We start from the raw sequence: 22,099 nt of genomic DNA on the forward strand, positions 1-22,099 counted from the left end.
TATGTTCCCCTGCCCATCTGAACTCTACTTTCTACGTTTCTCACTTTCCTCCTGGTTCTAGCCCCTGTTGAGGTCCCTGGAGCTACCTTCATCTAGTTTTCCTTTGTTTTACAAAGACAGAGATAATTGTAACACCTTAAAAATCAACGAGAATGTTTTATTGAGCACAGCCACTCTCTTTTTCTATGCGTGAACACATATTTCTGATGGTCTTTGGAACTGAGACACCCCTCCTCTCTCTGTCTCCAGGTGGGTCCACCCACATGCAGATACACCAAATATGAGTGCCCGGCATGAAGACTGTTACCCATGCTACACCATGCTGCAAGACAAATTTCATGTATTTGTAATTAGAAATAAATATTTCACAATATATATTTACATACTATTTTTGTGATGAAGCGCTATGCTTTAATGATGTTCAATTTGTAAAACTGAAAATACATCCTGCATATCAGATATTTTCATTAAGATTCGTAAGAGTACCTAAATGACAATTACAAAGTAGCAACAAAAATAATTTTATGGTTGGAGTCACCACAATATGAGGAACTGTACTAAAGGGTGGCAGCATGAGGAAGGTTGAGAACCACTGGCTTAGTGCATTCATGGAAGAGGCTGTCTTCCAGAGCGGGGTACCCTCTGGGTATTTATCAGTGCTAAAGGAGCTTTGTAAAACTTACATACGCAGGGCCGAGGTCAAGGGACTGTTTGGCTGAGAGGCTGAGCACTGGAGAGAAGTGCTTGCTGGCGTGCGTGGCTAAGAGGTGCTACAGACAGAAGGACAGCATCCGTACTGTTTTGTGATCTTGACCTGTTGTGTCTTGTTAACTTCCCTACTATACCCTCATAAGAATGAGCATAGCGATGGAGTCTCACACTTAGTGGAAAGGTAGGGGGCCATGGGAGAGAGAGTTGGTGTCTCAGTGAGGGAAGTTGGAGGGTAGTCCTGTCTCATGGCCAGCTTACAGGGATCCTACGTGTGCAGATGGGGAGATGGATTCTTTTTCCCCTGTGTGTAGGAGCTGGAGGTCCGATGTGGCTCCCCTCCCATTTCCTCAGTACCCATCACAGTTTATCTGTACATTTTTCACTCAGTTATAAAACATACCAGTATAATAAAAATCCATAGTATCAATTTATTTGATTACTGTTAGAAATTTAGTACCTGGGGTTTTCCATTTTCCTGTCTGAATCTGGATCTTGGTGTGTACGAATCTGTTATGTTGGCAGACTGCTCTATCACCAACCTAGACGTTTCCTCTGCTCTCTTTATGATGGAGTCCTGGTCTCCTGGGTACTACTGCAGCCTTCTTTTTCTGAAACTTGCCCTCATTGGACACTCCTCTGGTAGTGGAAGTGCAGTAGTGGATAAGAGAGTTGTTGTTCCATACAGTTAAAAGTAAAATTGAGTGGTCACATAGCATGCCATGGAGATATACAGCAAGATGGCGAAGGAAGATATTAGTGAGGTCCAGTATTCATTTTGATGAGGTACATGCCTTGTAATTTTTGAGAAAGAATGCATGAGTGTTACTTTTTGTTAGCATTTGCATGTCTGATAATGTCTTTCATTTTTTTAACTTTGAAACCCGAATCATAGCTTGTTTGGGCACTAGTATTACAAGCTGTAAACAATTTTACTGCCTAAAATGTTTTCCTCTTAGAAACTTTATTATATTTATTACTGGATTTGCTTTAGTGTGGCTGGGTCTTTTTAGATTAATCATTTTGGGTACTTAATGCAAATTCTTTCAGTCTGAAAATTTTTATCCTTGTGTTTAGAGAAAGTTTCTTGAATTATTTCTTTTGTTTTGTATCATTTTTTAACTACTTTGGTTGATTTCCTCTTTTTTATTTCTTTAGCATCTGTTTTCTCATACATTATAATTATTTTATTTTCTAAGAGATTTCCCTCCTAAAATGCCTTTCAGTTCTTCGTTAGAAATTTTTGTGTCTGATAAAATGACAATTTCTGAAAGCTTTTTCTAGTTTTCTGAAGGATGAATAACCTGAAGTGTTTCTCCTTGTTTTTTTAATGCACTATTTCTTTTTTGAGGCTGTTAGACTGCTTTAAAGTCTTTCCCCTCTCTTTGAAGAATGCATATTGTAAGTTTTATCTGAGTTCTTTGTTCTGTTTGCTGCTTTGGTGTCTGCATCCATTCATATGCTCAAATATCGTACGGCTCTTGGCTGTGAGCTCATATTTGAAAAGAAGGCAGAAAAAGCTAATGTGACTGGGTAGGACTTGTGAGTGAGGTGATGCTGTCATATGGCAGACCCTAAACTGTTAGCTTGGTCTCTCAATTTTCTCAGATTGAGAAAAATCTAGTAATGTTCTAAAAATGTTCTATAGATCTAGTAATAATATAATATCTATATGATATAAACCCGGGTGACACATTTTATCATAGCTAACTGGTAGATGTTGAAAGTCTCAGAAATCATTATGAAAGCTTATCTTCTTTTAACCTTTCATATTATCCTCAATTATGTAAACTTTTCCAAAAAGTAAAATCTTGATTTCTTTTTTGGGGGGTGGGTGGGGATGACAGCACAGCATGGGGCAGAGGATCTGGCATTCCAACGGCTTTATTACAAACTTTTTATCATTTCAGCTTCTGTTAATCCTGCCCCTCAACTGCCCTTCTATGTGCTCAGTGCCTTCGATGCTTGACCTTTCTAGGGTCACCAACAAGCATGGGCTTGCTTCCTGAAGTTAGTTTCCCTATCATCGTGTGTGGGATTTGTTTTCTCAGTTAAAGCCAGTTATCATAAATCCATCGGTTTCCAGATTCTGAAAGAGAAGGATAGAAAAGAAATGGAACTATCTGGGATGTTGTACAGGAGGTCTGGGGACTCAGTGCTTACTCATCCGGCTGCTAACCGCAGGGTCAACAGTTCAAAACTTCCAGCCACTCTGCAGGAGGACTTTTGACTGCTGCAAAGAGTTAGTCTCAGAAAACTACAGGGGCTGTCTGCCCTGTCCTAAGGGTCGCTATGAGTCGGCATGGACTGAATGGCAGTGAATTTGGTTTTAGTTGATTGTGTTTTCTTCTCTCCCTCTCTCTTTCAGTGTTAGACTAAAATGAAGTCCCAGATAATGTAGCCCACGAGTTAAAAAAATTAATTCCGTGTTAACATTGAAAACTCGATCAAAGTAAAATGTCGTTAATTTTCTCCACCTAGGACCTTATTTGACCTGCTTCACAGTTTTTTTTAAAAAAAAGTGTTGTTAATTGTGAAGTGAGCTTCAAGTCAAGTCCCCCCATGCGTGTAGAGTAGAACTGCTCCATAGGCTCTGGAAGCAGGTGGCTGACCTGTCTCTGTACTTGCCTCTGGGTGTGTTCACACTGCCTACGTTTGGGCAGCAGATTTGTCACCCTGCACTCAGGAGCACCTGGTTGCAATGGTTGAGTACTCACTAAGCAGCTGTGCAAAAGGTTGGTGATTCACATGCATCTGTGACTACAGACAAAAAACCTGGTGGTCTTACCTGGTGAAGATTATAGCCTGGAAAATCCTCTGAGCAGCTGGCCCTCCTCTGTATCCCAAAAGTTGACTTTCCCTAAAAACAATATTTCGGGTTGCTTTTTAAAAGTGTGAAGGAAAAAGCTGAGGCTTTCTACTTTTGACATGTTTAAAATTTTGGAAACTCATAGGTGGTGGTGGGGGGGGTGGGGGGCAGTTCTACCCTGTCTTGTAGGGTCACCATGAGTCAGGTTGACTCTGTGACAGTGAGTGTATACGTGTTAGAAGTAGGTAAAATTCATATAGAGTGTACTTAAGATTCTAAACTATGTTGTAGGAGATTTACAGACATAGGAAATACTCGTGCGTACATGTAAAGAAGTTACCATCTTTTAAGGACGATGACTGAATAAACACACAGTAATTGATGTCTTTTTTGAGTCCTTACCAGATTGTTGGGCATAGGGTGGAATTGGTTTAACTATTCAAAAAAAAAAAAGGGATGTTCTTATTTTCCTAACTAAGGATGACATTTAACATCAAAAGATAAACACTATTAAAGTCTCCCCACCCACATACCCCTTCCCCTCCCCCCCCCTCTCACCCCCAATTAACCAAAGTTGGTAACACCAAAAGCACATATTTAAAATTTGGGTGCACAAATGTATAACATCTTTAATACAAATCATATAGTGTCCTTGGTGCTGTTGTGTGACTTAAAGAGCATTAATAAGCTAAGTATATTTTAGTGAAAATTGGCTAGTCAACAAATATGGCCTAAGGAAGTGATAGTCAATTAAGTACAGTTTAGAACAGGCATGAGATTATTGACTCTGCTGTTTCGTTTTCAGCCCTTCCTCTCCCAGTGCTGAAATGTGCTCTGAAATTACTTAGTTGCATTAGTGGTTGGATTTGAGGCTTTTAACGTGTTGTTTTTTTTTCATCAGTACCTTTGGGAAAAGGATAACCAAGACCTTTAAATGTACTATACATTTTGCATCACTATATAATTGTAAATACTGTGATGAAATATTGAAATGATCATGAAAGATGATGACCATTAAGCTTTTCTTTCAACTATTAAAACTCACTAAAGGTTATATTGAGCTGTGGTTTATGAAATTGTTTAGACTAACGCCTTTTTTTTTTGTTAATTGTCTCTGAAGTGGAGAAAATGCTTCAGGATATTACGATGAATGAATTTTATTTTCAGTTTTGGCAACATTTACAAAGTGTGGTCAGGTATTGTTTAATGCAAAATCTTGTTTGCTTGAGGTAGCCGCTGAACTTTTCTTAAAAAGTGAAATTGTTCATTTTCATGGAGTTTAGGTTTTTTTTAACTGAGCCATTTTTTGTAAAATGTATTTATATCCGTGTTTTTTTTTGAGGTTTATTTTATTTTATTTTTTTTTAATTTTAACAATTTATTGGGGCTCATACAATTCTTTTCACAGTTCATATATATACATACATCAGTTGTATAAAGCACATCTGTACAGTCTTTGCCCTAATCATTTTTTTCTCTTTTCTTCTTTTACATTTTATTAGGGACTCATACAACTCTTACCACAATCCATACATATACATACATCAATTGTGTAAAGCACATCCATACATTCCCTGCCCCAATCATTCTCAAGGCATTTGCTCTCCACTTAAGCCCCTTGCATCAGGTCCTCTTTTTTTTCCCCTCCTCCCTCCCCCTTCCCCCCTCCCTCATATGCCCTTGGTAATTTATACATCGTTGTTTTGTCATATCTTGCCCTATCCGGAGTCTCCCTTCCCCCCTTCTCTGCTGTCCCTCTCCCAGGGAAGAGGTCACATGTGGATCCTTGTAATCAGTTCCCCCTTTCCAACCCACTCACCCTCCACTCTCCCAGCATCGTCCCTCACACCCTTGGTCCTGAAGGTATCATCCACCCTGGATTCCCTGTACCTCCAACCCTCATATGCACCAGTGTACAGCCTCTGTCCTATCCAGCCCTGCAAGGTAGAATTCGGATCATGGTAGTTGGGGGGAGGAAGCATCCAGGATCCGGGGGAAAACTGTGTTCTTCATCGATACTACCTCACATCCTAATTAACCCATCTCCTCTCCTAAACCCCTCTATGAGGGGATCTCCATTGGTCGACACTTGGGCCTTGGGTCTCCACTCTGCACTTCCCCCTTCATTTAATATGATATATATATACATATATATACATACATATATACATATACACATACATACACACACTTATATCTTTTTTTTTTTTGCATGATGCCTTATACCTGGTCCCTTGGGCACCTCGTGATCGCACTGGCCGGTGTGCTTCTTCCATGTGGGCTTATTTGCTTCTGAGCTAGATGGCCGCTTGTTCACCTTCAAGCCTTTAAGACCCCAGACACTATCTCTTTTGATAGCCGGGCACCTATATCCGTGTTTTAATGTATTTTACCAAGTGCTAATATTTAAAATTTTGAGTGAGTTGTTGACAATTAAAAACTCACGATATATTTGAGAATTATGTGATTTTTGTAATAATAGCTGAGTAGATTTTTATTTCTGTTTGACCCTTCCTTTTATATAATTGAGCTTCAATTAAAAATATAAATACATAGCCATATAATTTAGATCACAAAATCTAAGGCATTAAATTTTGCAGAGTCAGATTGTTTATTTTTTCATGATCCAAGTAATTTTTAAATCTCTGAAAATAACACACTTCCTGATTTGACAGTAGAGTTAAAAGTTATTTTCTGTTTTTTTTAAATTAAGAAGTTACTTTCTAAACATGCTTTGAAATTTTAAATAAAAACTTTAAATGATGGTTAAGGGTTCACTTAAAGTTTGTCTTCCCTCAGTTGTGCATTTTCTCTGTGTTGCATTTTGAGTGTTGTGATAACTGACTATTGCTGTTTGGCATAAACAAAATGACTATGAGAAATTTGACATTAGTAAGTACTGTTTAACATCCAATCACTGGTCAAAATACAGGTACACAGGAACTGCTGTGGCCTCCTCTTCTTTCTGACCTCTAAAAGTTAACTGTTCTTATTTTCCTTCACTGGTCTTAATTTCTCTTTTGGATTTTTTCTTCAGCTAAGTCATCAACATGAGAATTCACACAACTTAAGGTCACATCCTCCCCCTACACTTGTTCTGGATCTGACTTCCTGAAGGTTTTACAGAGAAAGAGTTCTGTTTGGTGTGAGAGCTGAGGAAGGATTCAGTGTGTGCTTCTCTTTTGCTGTGGCATCTCTTGAGATAATACTCTCTTCTCATGTTCTCTTGCCTCTTCAGTGATCTTCCCTGTATTCCCCTTATCCCTTCAAAGTCCGGATGTAGCTATGCGGGTGTTTCATGGGTTAAGTTTTTGGCCATCAGTCATGTTTTCTCCTTTGGGGGCATCTATAATATGTATACAGAGGCTTGGTGGTACATTGGCTCGGGGTCGAGCTGCTAACCCAAAAGGCAGCAATTGGAACCCATCAACTTTTTCCTGAGAGAAGGTTGTGATACTCTGCTTCCATTCAGCCTGGCAAGCCCTGCAGACAGTTCTTTGTCTTGTTAAGTTGCTGTGGGTCAGAATCAACTCAAGTAACTGTTCTGTGTGTGTGTGTGTTTTATGATGTGTATATTAGTATGTGTAACGATGTCACGGATTTCTTAGATACTTCATTAGTTTCTGTATAGTTTTCACTAGTATTTTCTACTTGATCTCTAGCTTCTGTTGATCTCTAGCTTCCATTGCAATAGTTACATAGAATTCAGAGCCAAATTCATGCACAAAGATTTTATTGAAGAAGTTAATCAGCTGGAATGTCAGTGAGAAATGCTCAGGCTTATTTGTCAGGGCATGTTGCAAAGTTCTTTCAAGTCCATTAATAAATGTCCAAAGGGGCATACCCTTCTGCTGTAAACCCCACCTGGAAGGCATGCAGTTCAAGTTCTCAAGGTCAGCAAACCCAGCTCCCTGAATGAAGTACCCAGAAACACCTCAGCCCCAAAGCACTCAGCTCCACGTCCATGGGACAGCAAGCCCAACTTTCCCAATTACGTAATAATAGGCACCCCCATCCAAAAAGCCAGCCTCCTGCCAAAAAGCACTGTTTTCCTTGCTTTGTGGGTTGGGAAGGCCATAAGTCTGTCCCCTGCTGTGGCTCTTGGTTCTGCTGTTGCTCCTTTGGTGATATAGCTGTCATATGGGTCCACTTGGAGAGTTCTCAGCTTCAGAGGATGCTTCCACTCCTGAATCTTTATTGGTAATGAGTTCCCTCCTGCTTTTCAGAGGGCTTGTTTTATACACAGCAGGATGGCACTCCAGGGAATCCTGTTCATAATTATATGTGAATCCTATCAATATTCACCCCTCCCTCCAACCTTTTTACTAGACCCATGTAGGAAAAGGTTGTGTGGTGAATGTTTGTGAGTTTGGCTAGAAGAATCACTGCCTCTGCACGTATTTTTCTTATCCCCAGACTTGATAAAATTCTCTCTTAATTCTTCTGCCTGTTCTAATCTGCTGTTGACCCTTTCTGGTGGTGTGCTTATTTCAGCCATTGTAGTTTTTAACTAAAATATTTGGTTCTTTTAATAACCCCAATCTCTTCAGTGAAGTTTGCATTTTCTTCAAGCTTTGTATTCCTAATTTCTCTCAGTTCTCTCTTCATGGTTTGCTTCAGGTCAAAGTGCATATTGAATGCAGATTTATCATCTTGGACTAGTAATTCTGTTGTGTGTGCCACCCATCTATAGGGTGGCTTCTGTCAAATTATTTTTCCCATGACTGGGTCAGACCTCGAGTAGTGATGTGGTGCTTACTCGTTGGACTGCTAACTGAATGGTCAGCAGCTTGAAACCACCAGGCCTTCCGTGGGAGAAAGACAGGTCTTTCAATTCCCATACAGTCTTGGACACTCTCAGGGGACGTTCTGTAGGGTTGATCTGAGCTGCCATCAACGTGATGGTAGAGAGGGTTTTTTTGGGGGGGTGGGGTGGGGTGGGCGGTAATTCTTCCTTTTTTCTTGGAATGCATTGTAATTTCTAGGTAAGAACTAAAACTTCTGGCTTTTATACATGGCACCTTTGAAAGTCTGATTTTCTTATTCTTCAAAGATTGCTGCTACGTGATGAAAGTTCCAGTCGTCTGTTTCGTTACTTTTAGTGCGTGTGTGTTCCATTTGTCTGAGGTCGCTGAAGAATGTGTTCCTTCTGCAGACAGTTCCCCGGTTTTACACACCCACACAAAAGGGCTCCTGGCTCTTTATCTGCTGCCTGTGAGAGAAACCACTGCTCTGAGAAGTCTGAAACTGTGCTGTCTTCTGTGCTGGTCTCGAAATTGAACTGCCAGGTGTGAGACGCAAGCCTGAGGAGAAAGCAAAGGACCCATGGTTCGGGGGAGGGTAGGGGGAGGAGGAGGTGAGGGAAGGAAGCGGTGAGCAAACAATGCCACCGGGGAACAACAAGGGGATTAGGGGGCTAGGGGGAATAGGGACTCTGGTGGTGTTGGAACAACAGCAGTCTAGCCAAGAGGAATTACTGAGAGGCAAATGAAGGGTGAGCATGATAGTGGGGCAGGCGGAAAGGGAAAGGAAACAGAGGAAAGATCTAGGAAGCAAAGCCATCAATAGTGGTAGAGATATAGTTGTGTGCCTATGTAAATATATTAATTCATAAAAATGGAGGTATTGGCCTATGTACGTATGTTTATATGGCAATATATTGAGGAAGTGGATGGACTTTGGGCCTCAACTCAAGTTCTCTCTCAATGCAAGAACACTTTGCCCTATTAACCTAGCATTCCGTGATGCTCACTCTCCCAACATGGTTGTTGAAGACAAAATGGGTGCATAAGTAAATGTGAAGAAAGCTGATGGTACCGGCTATTAAAAGATACAGCATCTGGGGTCTTAAAGGCTTGAAGTTAAACAAGCACTATCTACCAGAGAAGCAACAAGCCCACATAGAAGGACACCAGCATGTGTAATCACGAGGTGTGACAGGACCAGGTGACAGGCATTAGAAGACTCAAAACAAATAATCATATTGTTGAGAATGAGGGATGTTGGAATGGAGACCCAAAACCCATCAGTAGACAATTAGACATCCCCTCACAGAAGGGTCACAAGGAAGGGACAAGTCAGCTAGGGTGCAGTATAGCACCAACAAAACACACAATATTCCTCTGGTTCCTTGAGGCTTCCTCACCTCCAATATTATCCCAGTTCTAACTTACAAATCTGGCAAGGCTGGAGCACGTATACTGACTGGTACAGACAAGAGCTCTTGACACGTGGAATCCAGGTCAGATAAACCCCTGAGGAACAGAAATGGGAGTAGTGATACCAAGAGGGTGGGGGGACAGAAGAGGGAGAAGGCGCAATGATTTTTGAACCCAGCAGCGAAGTAGAGAATATCTTTGGATTATTGGTTGGTGGCAGAATTGGTAGGAAGTTTGGATGGTGGAGGAATGTCCCACATCAGCTTTAGTAGGAGTGGTTCATAGGTAACTGAAGCTGATAGTGACAGCACATAGACCTTGTCACATGTGGTGATAAAGCTCCTTTCAAAACAATTTTTTCCACTGTACACATTTTATTTTCAGTTTCATACACCGTCTTAGTATGAATGGGACTGCTTTTCTACTTGAGGCGTTTTCACCAAAACAAAACAACCTAAGTAATAATACAAAGTGTTACAATGCGGTGACAAGATTTAAAAAATGGACATACTAATTCTAGTTAGGAATGTAATTATGATGTTACATTTTTTAAAAAATCCACAATTATGTTTAGGAAATCACACAAATATAGATCACTGACTGGAGTAAAATGCATAAATTTGTAGCACAGCTTTGCGGTTACAAAATGACTAAAGAAATTACCAAAGAATGCACAAAATTAATGTTTATTTCACCTTTGTATCATATTCCTGGATCCTTCATTAATGTTACATGAAGAGAAAGAAGTAAAATAAAAACAATGAAAAGTGGACATCGGAATCACTAATGTTATCAAGTAGGGAAACAAACAAAATCTAGCAGCCATAGCAAGAGTACAGCAAAAAAAAAAAATGTTAAAATAAATTTGCTAGAAAGCTCTATGCATACTTTTCAAGCCAGCAAAGTATGCTCCTGAATACAGTGGTGTATAAATCTTTTATTTTTTTCCCTGTAAGGTATAGAATTGCACGTTCTTTTGGATATTGTGGATGGGTAAATGTTTTGCGATGTGAATTCTACTGAGCTGTTACGAGTGGGCCAGGAACACGTGTATGGATTCTGGGGAGAAGGTGTATTCTAATACTTGGGGGAAAGTGGATACTGTAACCAAAATGTTTTTAAAATGAGAATTTTATTATATCTTAGTAACATTTAGATGGAAATCAAATTGAAATGCAGTCCACTCTGCTTTTGTAGAGGGCTCAGAGTTCAGCTCCCAGATCTCAAACGCCTGAGGCAGTCTCCTAGGATCCTCAGACGCTGTCTTCTGACACAGCAAACCATTTTTTGGTGGTGGAGCGGCTCTTTGCTGTGTCTGCCCTTTTTGTAGGAAGTCCTAGCGTTTTCATGCACACTGCCCTCTATGTGTAACAGCATCGGTTTCCACAGTCAGTCCGGTCCCTAGTGCTCCAGCGTCAACAACAGATCCACCTACGTCATCAGCACTAGTCATCCAGAGAGTCCCCAGTAAGAAACAGCGGTGTCCTTAGCCCAAAGCCATCAAGGTCACATTGTCTCTGCTGTTGGTTCAATGCAGGTAGCCACCTGTTTGTCTTTCTCATCTTCCCACACGGGCTTAATCCCATCCTTAAAAAGCGAGTCGGCACAGCCAGTCACTAAATTAGGAGACAACTGGATATGGTTGTACAGGACCCCCAAATCTTCAATAGTAGCAAACTTAGAGATGAGCCGAGGGGTTGCTTGCCAAGTTTGCCCCACTGTTCTGTAATGGATGTGGACTACAGTGTCTGGATTAGCAGCCTCCTGATTAGATTCCCTGTTCTCCTCCTCCGAAGGGAGGGAATAGGAGCAGGAGCACTTTCTCCAGGTCCAGGTCTCACGCCCGGGAGCAGACACCTCAAGGCACCACGCTGCCCCTCCTCCTCTACCAACAATTTTTCCCCTGTTTCTTTTATATTTCCCTTCCCTACTTTCACCCCACCCTTATTATGTTAAAAAATTACATGTTTTACATTGGCTTTTGCACACTGCTACCTGTTCTGTCTTTGAAGCACAAGTAAGGTACCCTCTCCTTGTGAATTCTTTGTCTCCTACATAGATTAAATACTTTCCTCTTTTGCTACTGTTTTATGACTACAAGGGTACTTCAGAAAGTCCAATAAAACGTGGAATTGAAAGATAATGGAATTTTTCTTTGCAGTTCTGAAGCCCCTCATATATGCTATTAATTGACATCTTGATTGGGAGTGATTATTATTTATTTAATAGAGGCTGTGTTGAGGTCACTGTCTAACTCAGGTTTTTTTAAATCTACAGTTTGCAATCTCTTAGGTTCACAGTTAATGTATGTCAGATTGGTACTTCTAGGATTCATCTTGTGTCAGACTTAATAGCTTGCATAATAGCTTGGAAAGAGTGTAAGAGTTCTAGCGTAAAAACCTGGATTTGGATAATCACTAACATTGAATAGATTTTTTTCATTTTGGACATGTTGACTTGGCTTTTGAACTTCAGTTCACTCATCTGCAAAATTGGTGGTTAATAATGGCCTCTGGACTATATTGCTCCTAAGATAGTTTGAAAGGAACCAAATGAAATTATTCTTATACAAGTGAAAGTGTTGCTAATATTTCCTTTGAAAGAATTTTTGACTCCTTCCCCACCTCCACCCCCACCCATTTCTGTTGACCTTTCCTATTTTTAATCCACTGTCCCACCATTTCTGGATGGCTTGGGCAGCAGTTTTCCTGGTCACTCTGATATTAAGTTCTTCGCCCAGCATTTGGCTGTCAAGTTAACCTTTAAAAAAAACATGTCATTTCTGAATTAAAGAATGTTACAGTAGCTCTTTAAAATATACTGCTACTTCATTGTATTCTGTTGGTGTCTCTTATGGGGAAGGCACAGAGACAAATGCAGATATGAAAATGAAACAAAGCAACCGACTTTTAGGTTCTCTTTTTTCTATGGAACAAGAGTAAAGTGTGACTTAATTTAGAACTGCAGAAAGCAGATAAAATACTATGAGAAGTACCATATCGTAATGGGGTATAGGTTTACCAAATTCAGCAAACTATTCTTGAACCTGTTCATTAAACGAGGAACCACATCTAGTGGAGCTCTTCTTGTAGAGTTTCCATAGCACACGGGAAGATGGGCATGTGTATGCTGAGGTACGGCGCAGCCATGGCTGTTACTTCTGCGTTCATAAACACTGCTTGTCAGCCCTTTCACGTGTTGCTCTTCTGTTTCTAAACAATGTGGATACTGTATAAAGTTTATGTTTCCAAATTTTCCATTCTGCCCAGTACCTTTCTGTCTTGGACAGAATTCCTGGTTTTGCTTTTAGGGCCTTCCCCCACTGTTACAAGTATACCAGCTCTAGTCCCCAAAGATGGCTATATCCTTTGACTGTGGTCTGTGACATGGGAATTAAGATCGAAGATGGAGTTAAGATAGCTATTCAAATGACCCTGAAATGGATTAAACTATTGTTTTATGCATCTCTTTTCATTAGTCATACTTGGTACCAATATAGTATGTGTTTTCTCACTTTAATAATGTTTATGTAATTTAGGAAAACTTCATAATTTTAAACCTGAAAATTTCAGTGTATAAATGATGAAATTAATATATCCATCAAATGTAGAATATGGTATTTGGATCCTGGATTTTATAAATCAGTCTTGATGACACAATTTCTTTTAAAGGATGTCTTAGTCTGGGTGCTTTAGAGAAACAAATCCACAGAAACTCATATATAAGAGAGTTTTATATAACGGTTAAGTGCACATCAAGAAAACATCCTAACCCAGTGCTGCCCAAGCCCACAAGTCCAACATTAACCCATATGTCCAACACCAATCCACAAAGTCCTTCTCCATCTCACAAAACACACACAATGATACTGATTGCCTGAGGAAAGCCAAAACAGTGAACATGTAAACATCTCAGCACTGGCAGGGGTCTCCACACAGCTGCTCCAGTACCCAGGACTATATTGGGTTAGGTCCATGTGGCTTCTCTTCAGGTATATCTTGCCGGAAGTGAGCCTTGCCAGCTGATGCAGGGAGAACTGGCTAAGGCAGCTGCCCCCTGGTACGAACATCACAAAGCAAGAGACCAGAGAACTGGAAAGGCAAGGCTCACTGAGCCATATATCCCTTTGCCCTTCAATTAACCCCACATATGTTTCTCGACCAGGTTGGGACAATAAACTAAATACCTCAAAGTGGAAACCTTGTGAACTTTCTTACTGGATACCGTTACATTTTTTGAACCATGCATTTTAGGAGCAGGCAGTGATTTCAGTTAAATTAGTGTATCATAGTATAGTTTAACCATAAGGGCTATATGAATATAGATAAGTTTGTGTAGTGTATATTGAATCAAACTACTGCTAACGTATTTCTTGTACTTTCCAATATCAACCATTCATGTGTTCATGAAGCTGTATTGGGTTGACAGCATGTCTGAAAAGCTTTCCTTTCAGAGTCAAGATATGAAATGGATATGGGTGATTTTTTTAGTGTCTTAAAAGAAATAAGCTGCGGAGAGAAACAATTCAATGATTTTTTGCTGTCTCTTAGGAATGGCAGAATTCTATCCAGAAGAATGCAGGCCTTGCTTTTATTGAACTTGTCAATGAAGGAAGGTAAGCAATCTTTTTTATATCTCTACATATTTTATTTAAAATTCTTTCTGTAATTTGCCATGGCAGCAAATTGGGCCCAATATTTTTTGCGGTCAATGTGGAATTCTCAGTTATTGATTAATATAAACATGCCAATCTTTAATTACATACTTTTCTTCTTAGATGCTTATTGTTAAGGTCTCAGTCTTTCTTCTTCAATAATTATGGCTGAATAAAATGTAAAAAAAAATAATTATGGCGGAGTTTGGCCAAAGTAAATTGAAATGATTGGTACTTATTGGCACTTTCTGACTGACCTATTATATTAATAGACCCAATAACTGTGCTAAGATGTGGTTATTATCTCTCCTGTCATCATTGTCTTGCTGATAGCCTAGATTTTCCTAAAGATAGAAGTAGAATGGATTTGTTTTCTATTTCAATGAGAAATGTGGGAGAGAGGAGGGAGTGTCTTAGTTTCTTTCTTTTCTGTTTTTATTGAAAAGGTTTATATTTAGCATTAGCCAGCTGGACTCAGTTTAGGTTATTTCAATTTTGTTAGCATCTAAAGTGTCATAGTCAGGAGCCAGTCGATCATATATATGCCTTCTCGCCATCAGGCCTGATCTAGGTGTTGACCTTGGCTACATCAATGTCATAGACCTTCTTCACAGCCTGTTTGATCTGGTGTTCGTTGGATTTCATATGCACAATGAACACAAGTGTGTGGTTATCTTGTATCTTCTTCGTGGCAGACTCTGTGGACAAGGGGAACTCGATGATGGCATAATGGTCCAGCTTGTTTCTCCCAGAGGCGCTCTTTCCAGGGCATTTGGGCTCCCTTCTTAGTCTGAGGGTATTGGGCCTCGGGAAGGTGGGTGACTTGTGGATCTTCTTTTTGTGGGTGTGTGTGTGTGGCTGTGGGTGCCTTTCAGCAGGGCCTTTTTGGCCTCTAATGCCTTTGCTCTGGCGTCCGTTTTGGGAGGGGCAGGGCTTCCTTCTTCACCGTCAGCGCCATCTTTAAAAGGGTACCTCAGTGTCTTAATATTGCCATAATAGAAACACCCCAAGTGTCTTTAGTGAACAGAAACATTTCTTTTTGCTTGTCTTGTTTTTTATTATTTTTATTTTTTAAATAGTTTTATTGGGAGCTCATGCAACTCTTATCACAACCCATACATACATCAATTGTGTAAAGCACATTTGTAAATTCATTGCCCCCATCATTCTCAAAACATTTGCTCTGCACTTAAGCCCCTGGCATCAGGTCTTCATTTTTCCCCTCCCTTCCCGCTCCCCACTCCCTCATGAACCCTTGATACTTTATAAATTATTATTTTGTCATATCTTGCCCTGTCCGACATCTTCCTTCACCCACTTTTCTGTTGTCCGCACCCCAGGGAGGAGGTCACATGTAGATTCATGTAATCGGTTCCCCCTTTCCAACCCACCCTCCCTCTACGTTCCCAGTATCCCCACTCACACCACTGATCCTGAAGGGATGATCTGCCCTAGATTCCCTGTGTTTCCAGTTCCTGTCTGTACCAGTGTACATCCTCTGGTCTAGCCAGACTTGCAATGTAGAATTGGGATCATGATAGTGGCGGGGGTAGAGGGGGAGCATTTAGGAACTAGAGGAAAGTTGTATTTTTCATCGTTGCTATATCACACCCTGTCTGTCTCATCTCCTCTCCGAGACCCCTCTGCAAGATGATCTCCAGTGGGCGACAAATGGGCTTTGGGTCTCCACTCCGTACTCCCCCCCTCATTCACTATGGTAAGATTATTTGTTCTGATGATGCCTGATACCTGATCCCTTCAACATCTCATGATCACACAGGCTGGTGTGCTTCCTCCATGTGGGCTTTGTTGCTTCTGAGCTAGATGGCCCTTGTTTACCTTCAAGCTTTTAAGACCCCAGATAACCGGGCACCATCAGCTTTCTTTACCACATTTGCTTATGCACCCGCTTTGTATTCAGCGGTTGTGTCAGGAAGGTGAGCATCATAGAATGCCAATTTAATAGAAGAAAGTATTCTTGCATTGAGGGAGTACTTGAGCAGAGGCCCAACATCCTTCTGCTACCTTGATACTAACCTTATAAATATGTGCACATAGATCTGTTTCCCCATCCTCATCAGAAATCTATTTCTTACAGGTTCTTGTTGCTGTTGATGCTATCAAGTTGGTTCTGACTCACAGCAATTGCATGAAATACTTCCTGGTCTTGCACCAGCTTCATAATTGTTGTGTTTGAGCTCATTGTTGCAGTCACTCATAATATCGATGTTAGAAGATCAAGTTAAAGGCATTGGCTCTAGGCGAAGGCACTCTGTCTGAACTTGAGGAATTGCTCTTGTCTCAAGTTTTAGTGTTCTTGCCCATTTTCTGTGGAGATCTCCACGTGACGTCTATTTTTCCCCCATTCTTGCTTGTTCGTTTCTGTGCCCCACATGTTCCTTTCGTAGCTGAAAAGTGGTTGATTTTAATATATTTCCTGCACTGGTAATGGCCTCATTAACAAAGAAAGTCTTATTCTCAACTGTGATTCCATCCACCTGACTCTAACTCATCTACACATACACGGATTGTGATTTACTGCACAAATTTGGAGAACACAATACTCAAAAGTTACTATTTTCACTTAAAGACTGAAGAGGAAAGGCAAGGAGCAGCAGGGTAACTAGATCAATGGAAGCAGAACAAACGCAGTGGAAATAAGGGAGATCCTGACATACTCTGAAAACGTTACCACTGTCAACAGAACAATTTGTTCAAAAAGTATAAAATGGAACGCTAATTCATTTTCAGTCTTCCTCACTCATTGTGCAGCTTTCACACGGCCTGTGAAGTGATCCACGATATCGTGTGTGTGAAAGCCGCACAGTGAATCCGGAAGACTGGGAAGAGTGGAGGCATCTGCATTGGGATGTTTATGAGGAGTAGCGAGAGTGCCATGAACTGCCACGGACTTCCAATAGAACACCCAGACCTGTCTTGGAAGAAGCGCAGCCAGAGTGCTCCTTAGAGGCGAGGATGGCGAGGCTTTGTCTCATGTACTGTGGACATGTTGGAGGCACCAGTCCCTGGAGAAGGACATCATGCTTGTGACAGGGAAGGTCGCAGGAGAGGAGGAAGACCCTCAGTGAGGTGGAATTGCATACTGGCTGCAATAGGCTCAGGTATAACAGTTGGGAGGACAGCGCCAGGACTAAGCAGTGTTGAGTTCTGTTGTACTTAGAATCACTGTTATTCGGAAAGAACGTCCTAGCCCCTAACTCTACTACCAATGTGAATGGCTTATCACAAATGATAAGTTCCTATTGTTCATTGCTGACATACAGGGAAATTTTTTTTTTGTACATTGACTTTATATTCTTACACCTTACCATGATTGCCTGGTAATTCCAGTGTGTTCTAATTTTTTAATGCTTTTGGATTTTCTTATGTAGATATTGTTGTCAACTGTAAAAGTTTTATTTCTTCCTTCTCAATATGTGCAGCTTGATGTCCTCGCCCCTCATTTACAGCCTTCAGTATGCGCTTAGAGATCACTGCTGGAAAGCGACTCCCTTGAGTTGAGTCTTTGGGAATAAGCATCTATTTTCTGATAACTATGTACACTGTCAGTATGTCTTATCAATATGTAAATGTATAGTGCTAGGTGTACTTTTTAGAGCGACATTCTTAGTTAACAAGATTGCTTACCAAATTCCTCTCTCTTCACAGCGTATGATTCTCTGCGTCTACCTATTAAAGTTTCTCTCACAGGGGCGCCCATTTAATTCCTCTTAATTCTCTAATGTACTTTACGGAAGTTTGGCAATTTTCAGTTTGATAAGCCGAACAAATTGAGAATAATGGGAAAAATAACTTCTAAGCTCATCAAATGTTCGTCTGAAAACAGGAAATCCCTTATTGCTTAATAATACCTTTCCATGGTATGTTGTATTTATTCATCTATTCATTTGTTGATATATGGATAAATATAATGAAAATTTTTGGTGTCTTTCTTTTGGCTTTGCACACAGTGAGGTGATGAGCATTCATGTGGGCAAGTGGCTTGGGACTTAAGTTTTTATTGTAGATATATGCTTAGTAGCATTGTTGGGTAATGAGTTAACTCTGTTTCACATTGAGAGGATTTGTGAAACTTCCCCCTAAGGTGTTTCCTTTCAACTTTAAATGGTAATTTTTATGCATATTGAGTTGTTTGTTAGCATTTTTTGTTCTCTGGGGATTTTGAATGATTAATCTTTGATGTTTTTGTTCTCCTGAGAAATCATTTTTATCTTGGTTCTGTCATCTTCCTTTCTTTTTTTTCTTTGGTTTTGGCATTTGACAAGGGTGGGTCTTAGTGAACGGAGCCCTGGTGACACAGTGGCTTAAGTGTTGAGCTGCTCACCAGTAGATTAATGGTTTCAACTTACTGCCTGCTCAGTGGGAGAGGGTTAGGTAGCCTGGTTTCTTAGACATGCGGAGCTTTGGACACATTGTGGAGAAGTTTTACTCTGTCCTGTACGGTTGCTGCGATTAGAATTGGTAGTGGGGGGCATCTTGGTAAAGGTCTGTGTGTATTGGGAGGCAGTTCTACATTAGTTTCTCATGCTTCTTCCGTCTTGCAAGTAGAGAAACTACATTCCTTTGTTCCACTTTATCTTTTCCAATTTATTGAATAGAAGCCTTGGAATATAGAGATCTAGGTAGGCTTGTTCACTACAGAATAGTATGCATGATGTTACTTCATGATGTTCATGGGAAAATAATAGAAGTTTTCTATGAAATTTTTGAAACCTGTCTTGGAGGGAAAAAGTGTTTTGGTATACTGACCATTAAAAAAAGATTAAAATTTGCTTTATTTGAAGACCCTTTCCAATAATGCATTCCTCTGCACTTATCTCTGGGCCTCTTCTTGTTGACTTGTGGGAACTCGGACTTGCAGGTAGCCATGCACGTATTGATACTCTGGCTACTGCTGTTGCTCAGGGTAATAAACTGACATTCATTTTTGACCCAGGACTCTTACATGTTCTGTCAGCATCCATGAACATTGTGATGGGCCAACTTAAGAGTAGAGAAAAGCGTAGACTGATTCTTCATGACTGTGTCTATCTTACTCAAAGACTCAAAGACCTTGAGCTTCTTGTATGTACAGATGAATGCTTTTTGTAAAAGCTGGAAAATGTTTGGCCAATAGCATTTTGTTTTTCTCTGCCTTGCCTCTTCTTTGTAGTCAACCACTCACATATATGGGTATGCGTGAAGGTGCCCACGTGCTTCTGAAATACTGTTCTGTTTTTTCATTTTTGTTACTCCATTCCATTGTCTAACCTTATTGCTCAGCCTTCAAGTTCACTGTTTCTTTCTCTGATATCCTCAATTTGCTGGGTGCAGGGTGGGGCTTCCCAATCTTCCCAATTTAGCAGTGTTTTTGTGAATAAAATTATTAGCAATTTCGTTGATAGCAAATTTTTTCTCTCCTGAAAGGTTATTTATTGGTATTTTGGTCCAGTTCTAGACTTACTTTTCTGGGATAGGATTTGTTTATCTCTTTACTTCTTCATATATGGAGAGTCTCTGCCCATCTCCCCCCTTTTTTAAAATCATTTTCTCGGGGGCTCGTACAACTCTTGTTTTTAGCGTGTCTGCTGCTGTATTATCTCAGAGACAGATGTCATCTTCTTAAGGAATTTTTCCCTGAAGCCTGCTGCAGGGGCCTTTTTCACCTCATTTCTGTGAGAAAGATCGCTTCTTCCTGCGCTCCTCTCTGCCATTGACCTTTATTGCCTCTCTCTCCCCCAGGAAAAGGTCTGCATGCAGGGTCCTGGGGTTTCCCTTCTCCTAAGGAAGTACCTAAATCTGTGTTTAATTGATTTTTACATCATTGATCATTTTAACGCAATGATTTTAAAAATTCATTTACGTGAATTTTTGTAGGTGTTTGACATTCCATTTTAAAGATACATTTATTTAGTAGAGATAATCCTGATAGTAATCAACTGATAAATTCCTTGTGTATTCTAATCAGGGGAAAAGGTGTGTGTATGTGTGTGTGTGTGTGTGTGTGTGCGCATGTGTGTGTATATATATTGATATGTACATATTTAACAATTATTTCCACATTTAGTGAAGAAATGAACTTCCAAGTTCTCAGATTCAGGACTGTAGATTATTTTTATATGAGTGGGCTTCAGAAGTTTCATGAAAAACATTCTGTGAACTTATCATTCCGTTTTCCATGAACTTTTTGTAGTCTCCTCATATTATGTGAAAAATAATTATTTGAATAATGTATTTTTATGTTGTGCCTGCTACTAGATGTTTATAATGTTCTTTCTGTGATTTCCTTATTTGCGAGTCTCATGGTTAGCAGCTGTTGGCTTTACTCGGTGTTTATACAGTAGAAAGTATTCAGCCTTTATATTTTAAGTAAGTATTAAAAATAAAGTGGTGGAAATAAAATTTAGATGTACTAATAAACTGGAGAGGTATATTTGCAATTTTTATTAGTAATTTAATGGGTTGATTATATTTTGCAAGGAATAAACCAGAGGCTTATTTTTATAAATGAATGGATTAAATGAATATCAAAAGGTTAAATCAGTTTATGTAGGAATAGATTCTGGAGTAGCATTTATGTAGTAGATTAGCTGATGGCCTTATCCCAGGGGCAAAAGTGTAGTAAGAATGTTTTTCTTTTCACTCTGGAAATCAACCTACTTTTTCCGTATTATATAAGTCTGACCTACCTTGACCTTATTTATAGAGCAGTGCTATAAATTTGACCCTTGATTAATGTTTTATTAGTGTAAATAACATAAAGCCCTTTACAGACCGAGACGAAAACCCAAGGTTTATCGGACTTGATGGGTATCATTAGCAAATCAATTACTTAGGTCAGACAAAAGTAATTGTTTGTCTGATAGAAATGTTCCTCCTAACTTACATGTTTCATTGACACTTTCTCTGTAAAGCCAATGTTTGATGGTTTTTATTTCAGCTGATAACTTTTATGTAAATAGCACGGCATTATAAACAAATATATTTCATAGAGCTAATTAGCACTGAAAATAGTAATTTTTCAGTGAAATAATCCATAATAATGAAAAATTTAAGTTTTTTTAAAAGGTTGAACTTCCACACTTTTGAGTGAAAGCATTATATCTTAATGCTAAATTTATTTATCCGTGTTTTGTGTGTCATTGAATCATTAAAATAATCTATTTTTAAAATGTATGATTGAAAGTTTTTTTTCCTGCTTTATGGCACAGATTTATTTAAATACTTTCAATTCTTTTATGGGTGTTCCAGTGTTCTGTGAGCTGCTGATAGACTTGTTAATAGGAAACAATGTAGCTATCGTGATTTCACTTGAGTTATTTGAACAATCTGAGTTTTTAGTGTTAACCTAAATTAAAATGTTAGGTTCCATCATTATTGTGTATTGGACCTGAACACATTTATTTGTGTGTTCGATTTGGTTATTCTTCCCTTTAAAATGTACCTAATTATATTCAATATAATTGAAATATACTTACACTAGTTCCGTGGAATTATTGCTGACATTTTGAAATTCAATAATTTGTCAACGAATCTTCTCATAATATCTTTTCTCAGTTCAGTTGTACAAAAAAGTTTTCATTTTTTTTCCTTTCATCTGTTTTTATTTCTTACTACTGGCATTGGTGGAGACGTTGACATCATCACTTCCAAAAATTAGTGACGAAATTGATCTTAACGTGGCCAGCTAAATAGATATAGCTGCTATATAGCTTCCTTTTTTTCGACTGGCCTGCTTGTTGTTCATCCACCGAATGCTTTTTGAGAACA

General features: G+C 39.5%; 1 protein-coding gene across 2 annotated transcripts in view; it reads left to right on the plus strand.

Annotated features, from left to right (window-relative positions):
• The window catches only part of LRBA (LPS responsive beige-like anchor protein), a 706,055-nt gene that overhangs the window by 241,709 nt on the left and 442,247 nt on the right, over positions 1–22,099 (plus strand). For both annotated transcript variants that reach the window (XM_075543710.1, XM_075543711.1), the window contains exon 35: positions 14,226–14,290. In XM_075543710.1, the coding sequence (XP_075399825.1) occupies positions 14,226–14,290 (65 nt within the window). The remainder of the gene's footprint in view (positions 1–14,225; positions 14,291–22,099) is intronic.

Source organism: Tenrec ecaudatus, chromosome 3 (assembly GCF_050624435.1).
Source record: "Tenrec ecaudatus isolate mTenEca1 chromosome 3, mTenEca1.hap1, whole genome shotgun sequence".
In the NCBI taxonomy this organism is placed as follows: domain Eukaryota; kingdom Metazoa; phylum Chordata; class Mammalia; order Afrosoricida; family Tenrecidae; genus Tenrec; species Tenrec ecaudatus.